Source organism: Triticum dicoccoides, chromosome 4A, assembly GCF_002162155.2.
Source record: "Triticum dicoccoides isolate Atlit2015 ecotype Zavitan chromosome 4A, WEW_v2.0, whole genome shotgun sequence".
Classification (NCBI taxonomy): domain Eukaryota; kingdom Viridiplantae; phylum Streptophyta; class Magnoliopsida; order Poales; family Poaceae; genus Triticum; species Triticum dicoccoides.
Window position 1 is genome coordinate 736,355,264 of NC_041386.1, and position 7,104 is coordinate 736,362,367.

At 42.6% G+C, this 7,104-nt stretch overlaps 1 protein-coding gene and 1 pseudogene across 1 annotated transcript; both read left to right on the plus strand.

Moving 5' to 3' along the window:
• Positions 1-2,300: 2,300 nt before the first annotated feature.
• On the plus strand, positions 2,301-3,348 carry LOC119289964 (annotated as a pseudogene).
• Positions 3,349-4,817: 1,469 nt separating this feature from the next.
• LOC119284343 (MLO-like protein 1) lies at positions 4,818-6,822 on the plus strand. Its single transcript, XM_037563506.1, has 9 exons — positions 4,818-5,117; positions 5,375-5,491; positions 5,590-5,641; positions 5,750-5,832; positions 5,939-6,013; positions 6,118-6,206; positions 6,302-6,351; positions 6,491-6,531; positions 6,682-6,822. Exons 1-9 carry the CDS (start codon positions 4,818-4,820, stop codon positions 6,820-6,822), a joined length of 948 nt encoding a protein of 315 aa, XP_037419403.1.
• Positions 6,823-7,104: the final 282 nt, after the last annotated feature.

The following is a 7,104-nucleotide window of genomic DNA, read 5'->3' on the forward strand; positions in this document are numbered from 1 at the left end:
GGGGGGGGGGCCTTTAGTCACGCCTATTTGGTCGCGGTTGCGCAACCGCGACTAATGGCAGTTGCGAACCGCGACCAAAGGCCCTTTTTCCACCAGTGTTGGCGTCAGTTTTCTTAACAATATACTAGAAAACATGCCCGTGCATTGCAACGGGAGGAAAATAATTTTCATGTCCTTAGCTCAGGCCTCATGGACTCCTTCGTTGCAACACCATAAAAGAAAAGAAAAAAAGCACTTGTTTTACAATTCCATACGTTATTGGTATATAGTTGTACACAATACATCGTAAGGGATATCGACAAATAGCACTACAAATATCCATCCGGTTTGATAAGGTGGCATTGCATGAGAATTATTAAATTTGATTATGGTTGTTAAAGAGAATATTGGTCCCACTAATCCATATGTTAACATCAACTAAATTCCAACTTAGCCGTTATCATATCAAAAGTAGATTTAATTACACGAAACCTCAAACACATGGTGAGCAGTTCTAAGAGGTAATGAAACACTTATGTTAAATTGCTCATGTGTTTTCGGAAATGTGAATATTTTGGTGAGTAGTTTTAAGACTACATTAATTACGCGTCCTACCATGAATGTTTTGGGAAATTGCTCATGATGGCGACGATGTTGGCAAACCTTATGGACAGGAACTCAAGGTCTACAATGTCATCTCCCTCTCCAATTTCGCTCAATGTGTTCATGGTCCCGGTCCGGGCACCACCTTATTTTTCTTTTTCCCTTGCTGATAAGATTGACTTGTTGAGCACTTCATCTAACAAATGATTCAGGTATGGTCAAGTTAAAGGTAAGAAAAATAACAAAGTATAAATGTATCTCTGGATCTACAGAACCATACAAATGACATGCATGTGAGCATCTAGACAACTGCTAAGACCGTTGACTATGCTATATACTAGTGATTGGGGCGCCACCCTGTGGCGCCGCTTGAGAGGAAGCTGTGCGCATATTTTCATTAAAAAACGTAAAGTCCTTGCCTCCGTAAAAAAAAATCTAAAAAAAATCCTCATCTTCATCTAAAAAAGAGGTAAAAAGAGAAAAGGAAAAATTACCACACCAGCCTACCGACGAGTGCCACTTTGCTTAACCCTCTATTTAAAAAAAACAGAGGGCCTCATCTCCATCTAAAAATATATATTTAAAAAATAATCCACACGTCATCTAAAAAAATTGCAAAATATTTCTCAACACGTTATCTAAAAAAATTGCAAAAGATTTCTCACCACGGCCAACCAGCTTGCGCCACGTGGCATAGCTGGTTGGCCGCCCTTCATGCGTAGCTAAATGATTTAATTTTCACTGCATATCTGCTGCCCTTCTACCTGCACTTGCAAATAGGCAAAGTTTTGATGAAACAATCAATTCAATAGAGAAAAATACATACGGCAGCACCGGTTATGCCCCACTTCAGTTGTCCCCACGCAGCCGCGGACACACACGACGGCATCGCCTGTTTCCGCCAGCTCGCATGGATGCTCCACTCCATGCTTGCCAGCTTGAAAGCCATCCACCCTAGTAGCACGGTTGGAAACTAAGCATTTTTCTGGTCAGATTACATATATAAATTATTTTAATCCGAGTTACGGTTACAAAGTTATAGCATGACCATTTTAACATAATCTTTGTAAATAAAAAAGACCAAGGACCTAAACGGGCTGAAAAAAAGAGTGAACTGGGCATACTGCAGGTGAACGCGGAATACTAATCAGAGCCAAGTTGAGACGAAGCCCAACAAATGTAGAGAAAGAAGAGGGACTTAATACTAGACCACGAGTTATTTAAAGAACACAAGGGGTCCTTTTATAAAAGGTACGACGACGGATAGGCAGAAGTTTTTTTTAACGGTCTTTTTATGGAAGTAGGTATATAAATAGCCCTGATTGAAACGGTAGACAAGTCCATGATCTGCCTAATCCAGCTTGCCCATCAAGAAACTTTGACTAGTATACAATGTACATATGTCAAAGAAAGTCACCATCTTCTAATATTATCTTTACACTATCAGATCATATCAATCCATTTTTTTTGACACTGGAGCAACCGATCAGTACCACGCCTCATATCATACGACTATTCACAAAGAAACTAAAGGCCAACGACTAAAAAAAACTAAAAATAATTCAATCTTTCTTGGGGAAGAAGCAGCAACACCCACCGTCTGAATTCTGAATACAGTGGACATGAAGAAAAACTCGCCGTTAGACCCCTATAAGTACCGGCGTGTTAGTTTGTTTAGGTAGGCAAGATATCAGCAAGCAAGCAAAGCAAAGCAAAGATAAACCAGAATCCGCAAGAAAAAGCAAAGCAAAGATGGCTGAACCGGTTAAGCTCATCGGCACATTGGGTAGCCCATTTGTCCACCGCGCCGAGGCCGCTCTGCGGCTAAAAGGGGTGCCCTACGAGCTGGTCCTGGAAGATCTCCAGAGCAAGAGTGAGCTGCTGCTGAAGCACAACCCCATCCACCAGAAGGTGCCCGTGCTCGTTCACGGCGGCTGAGCCATCTGTGAGTCCCTCCTCATCATGGAGTACGTCGATGAGGCCTTCGAGGGGCCGCCCCTCCTGCCCACGGATCCCTACGACCGCGCCACCGCCCGTTTCTGGGCGCACTTCCTGGAACAGAAGGTGATCATCTCCTATATCCTCCTACTGCCCATACAAGCTAGCTAGCTGCAATCTTTTTGTTTTTTTTTCGAAAAAGAGGATAATCCCCGGCTTTTGCATTGAGCGATGCACACACCCATCTTTATTAATTATAGCCACCGTCTTTTCATGAGCATCTTTTCTAAAAAAAATCTTTTCATGAGCATGCACTTACCCAACATACACTTGATGCCCATGCAAGCAGTGCGTGAGGCCGTTCTGGCTGGCCATGTGGCTGGACGCCGGCGAGGAGCAGAAGGGATTCATGAAGGAGATGAAGGAGAACCTGGCGCTGCTGGAAGGCCAGCTTCAGGGGAAGAGGTTCTTCGGCGGCGACTCCATTGGCTACCTCGACGTCGCCGCCTGCGGGCCGGCCCACTGGATTTACGCGTTGGAGAAGGTAACTGCGGTGAGCTTGATGGGCGAGAACGAGTTCCCTGCTCTGTGCCGCTGGGGAAAGGAGTATACCGAGAATGAAACCGTCAAGGAGTGTCTGCCGGCGAGGGAGCAGCTCGTCGCCTTCTTCACAGCGAGGAAGGAGGAAGGACATATACAAGATGATAGCCAACACGATGCTCCATCAATAGTAGCAAGTCGATCGATTGGTGCAAATGCAGTGTGCCAGTATAATTATGCATGTTGTGTGCTAGAATAAATTTTTGGAATTGCGATTCCACAAACCGGGATGTATTCTTGTGTGTGTGTGTGCGCGCGCGCGCGCGCGTGTGTGACATCAAAAAATTCTGAGTGCTTAATATTGGTGCTATATACTGTACTCGGCTAAGATTTGACCATACCATGTGCAAAATATACATTTGGAGTAAGTTGTGTTGAATAGTAATATTCAAGGAGCAATCGTATGCTCAAAATTACATAAATTTGGTAGTTTCCCAATTACTTATATTTTGGACAAAAAGAACTACATTCAACAGGAATATAGATCCTCGTGGTCAACTTTATGTACTGTGTGGCACGCAGCTGCCTCCTTCCCTAACAAAAGTTTAGGATTCCTCCGCCTTCCGTCGACGCCATCGCCGGTCCGCCTTGTCTCCGGTGGCCTTAGGGCTAGGGCAGCATGGTGGATCCCGACCCTGCTGGCGGGAGGATCTGTTTTTAGATGTTACTTCAAGTTTTGTTAGGGTTTGTGTTCTGCTCAGGAAGATAAGACGGCGGCGGCTTTCTGAAGATGGAATAAGGATCTCCCCGCCTAGCCCCTGTCCTGGTGGTGTGTCTCACATCGTCGGTGCGCGTGTGGAGGTATGTATATGGCGGATCTGTCTTGGTGAATTTGCTCGGATCTGGCCGTAGTACGTCTACGTTCATGTGTCCTCAGGTTGAATCATTTCGATCTACGCTACTCTTTATCAGCGGCGGTTGTTGTTCTGCTCTGTTGGTCCTATATAGCCTTGGCATGACGGCTTTCTGACTGTCTACTACAACAAGTTTTGTCCAGCTCCGGTGAACGAGGGGCGATGATGGCGGCACGCCTTCGGCTCGCATCAGTTGTTGTAGTCGATGCTGGGTGGTCTACAGATCTGAATGTAACTTCTATTATTTGTGGTGTTCGTTGAACCGTCATGACTGAAGATAAATAGATTGGAAGTTTTCTCGCAAAAGAAAACTTTATGTACCATAGTCCAGTAGTAACTATAAAGTTACATAAGAAAACGGACCCTGATAAGTGTTACAGTGTGGCATGAACACATGTTAACTTCGAACATTTTTTATGAAAACGCGAGAATGGCAACTTCTTTTCGGATGACAAGTTTCAATTTTTTTTCGTTTATTTTTTCTCTTCGGATGGCAACTTTAGTTGTAAAAATCATCAAGGCCGGAGTGTTGCATGACACACATGTGACACTTATCATTTGAGAAAATAATTGAGATGGGATCAGCATAATATCTTATTAACATCACTCACTTTTCAAGTACATACTAATGGGAAGAAACAAAGAGAGTTGCAACTTGCAGCCCAAAGCAGTACGAGGATAGAGCATGCCATTTTCCGTGCTTCTTCCCATATTGTACCTTTTACTTTTCTCTGAATAGCTGATAGTTGGATGGATATCATCCACTTGTTCTGGGTGAATTGTCAAGAGCACTAATCTGTTTTTTCAGTATTAGTACAGATAACTACTGCTGCATGTACATGCATGCTTGAGTGCGTCCACCATGAGAGCCGAAAGAAGCCGCTGTACGAGGCCCTCCTGAAGGTGAAGGAGGAGCTGATGCTACTGGGGTCCATATCGTTGCTGCTCAACATGTTCCAGGCCCCCCTGGGGAAGGTATGCGTCCGCCGGAGCGCCATGCGCCACATGCTTCCCTGCAAGCCGCCACCGCACCGGCCACGCAAGACCCACCACTTCGCCGATGCTGTGTTCACCGGTGTCATGGGCGGGGCCAGGCGGCTCTTGGCTGGAGGAGGCGCCTCCGATGAATACTGCCTCAAGAAGGTACTAACTTGAAAAATTAATTGGCCGCGGAGGTGCTTGATTTGGTCTTTGCTACTCCTGTTTTCTGTTTTCTTTCCTAAGTGTGGACTTCTCCTCGACTCAAAGTATTTGGTTATTTTTTTATGAGAACCAAAATATTTGGTATTTTGTAGTATTTGATAATCACTTTCCATATTTCATCGCTTCCTCTAATGATTTTTTTTTTGCGGGGAACTTCCTCTAATGATTTATTCTATATGTTTACTTGGTATACGTAGGGCAAATTTCCAATACTTTCATCTGAAGCTATTCATCAGTTACACATATTTATCTTCGTGTTGGCGGTCACTCATTTCCTTTTTAGTGCTATTACAGTTCTCCTAGGAATTGCACAGGTACCAATTAGAAAACTCAAAATAGATGTTTCGTAGTACTACTAATAAGTCCTTAATCTATCATGCTTATAATAAAAAAAATGTTGCTGGTTTTCCAGACGAGAAAGTGGCGAAATTGGGAGACCAAAATCCAAAGAAATGATGATAGTGGTAAGATACATACACATTTCAAATTTGATGAGTGATACCTTCACAGATTTTCCTCATTATAAGGTTATGTCATATTATTTCCTTATGAATGTTTGTCGTAACTTGCAGCCCCTCGAATGATCAAACATGTTCAAGAATTCAAATTTATTCAAGACCACTTTAAAGGTGACAAAAAAGATGGAAGACATTTGGTTGACTGGTATTTTTTTTCTCTTGAACTTAAAGCGTCAATGAAAATATATATTGCAATTGTTGTTGACTATAACTGAAGTATAAGACAATCAAATGTGATTTTAGCGTTCCTTCTTCAAGCAATTTTATGGATCTGTCAGCGAGGAGGACTATACAACAATGCGACTTGGTTTCATCATGGTAATTAATCATACATAGTTGTCATCAAATAGAAGTTGCTTCCAAACTTTTGAGCATGCCTTGTTAGTGGATGAGATTTGAATGTTCTCCTCCCCTTTTCACAGAAACATTGTAGGGGGGACTTAAAATTCAACTTTTACAGTTACATGATTAGAGCATTGGAGGTTGATTTCAAGAAGGTTGTTGGTATTAGGTAAATAGTCAATGCTACTACCACACAATATATGGCATGATGTTCTTCCATTGGTATGCAAAGTAACTAATTAACTGGCATGTTTTTTGATGCAGCTGGTACCTTTGGACTATGCTGATGATATTCCTATTGTTGAATGTTCAAGGTATTTATTTTATGTTGTGCCCTACTTACATATTTAGCATGAATTATTGTATTAATATATTTTTGGCTAAGTTTACTAAATAACCTTTTATTGCTTTATGGAAAACATAACTTCACTGTATGGTTGCCTGTTATTGTAGGATGGTATGTCTACAATTGGATATCGGTGGTTCCATTCATTGTAAGTAAACATAGTATATTGTCCATGACAAAAAAATTGAAAACACACAATTTTATTAGTTTATGCATGTTTTCAGGGCGTATTTTCTTTTTGGTATGGATCCGGTGAAAGGCACAACCTTGACATGGAATTATGCATTTGTTTTGGTAGATGCTACTTGTAGTTGGAAGTAAGATGGAGCACATCATTACGGAACTGGCTTATGAGGTTGCCCAGAAGCATACAAGAATCCGTGGGGAATTAGTGGTAGCCTGGTTGGCATCTCTAGAGGCCGCTCTAGAACGCCAATGAACGTTGCGCGCCAGAAAACGCGAAAAATCGGCTGGCGACTGGTACCTCATAATGGAGCCTAGGGTCTAAGGGGGTGTTTGGTTCAGGGACTTTTTAGTCCCAGAGACTAGAAAAAGTCCCTAAAAAGTCCCTAGGAACCAAACGGGAGGGACTTTTTCTACAGGGACTAGAAAAAGACTCTACTAGAGAGTCTTTTTTGATTAGTCCCTGGGACTAGAAAAAGTCCTAGGACTTCTTAACCAAACACCCCCTAAAAACGGTGTAGGCACGAACAAATTTTGA

Coding starts and splice junctions, on each gene's coding strand:
- LOC119284343 (XM_037563506.1), top strand. CDS start 4,818: ATGCTTGAGTGCGTCCACCATGAGAGCCGAAAGAAGCCGCTGTACGAG. Junction 5,642..5,749: donor CCAAAGAAATGATGATAGTG/GTAAGATACATA, acceptor CGTAACTTGCAG/CCCCTCGAATGATCAAACAT. Junction 6,014..6,117: donor TGCGACTTGGTTTCATCATG/GTAATTAATCAT, acceptor CCCTTTTCACAG/AAACATTGTAGGGGGGACTT.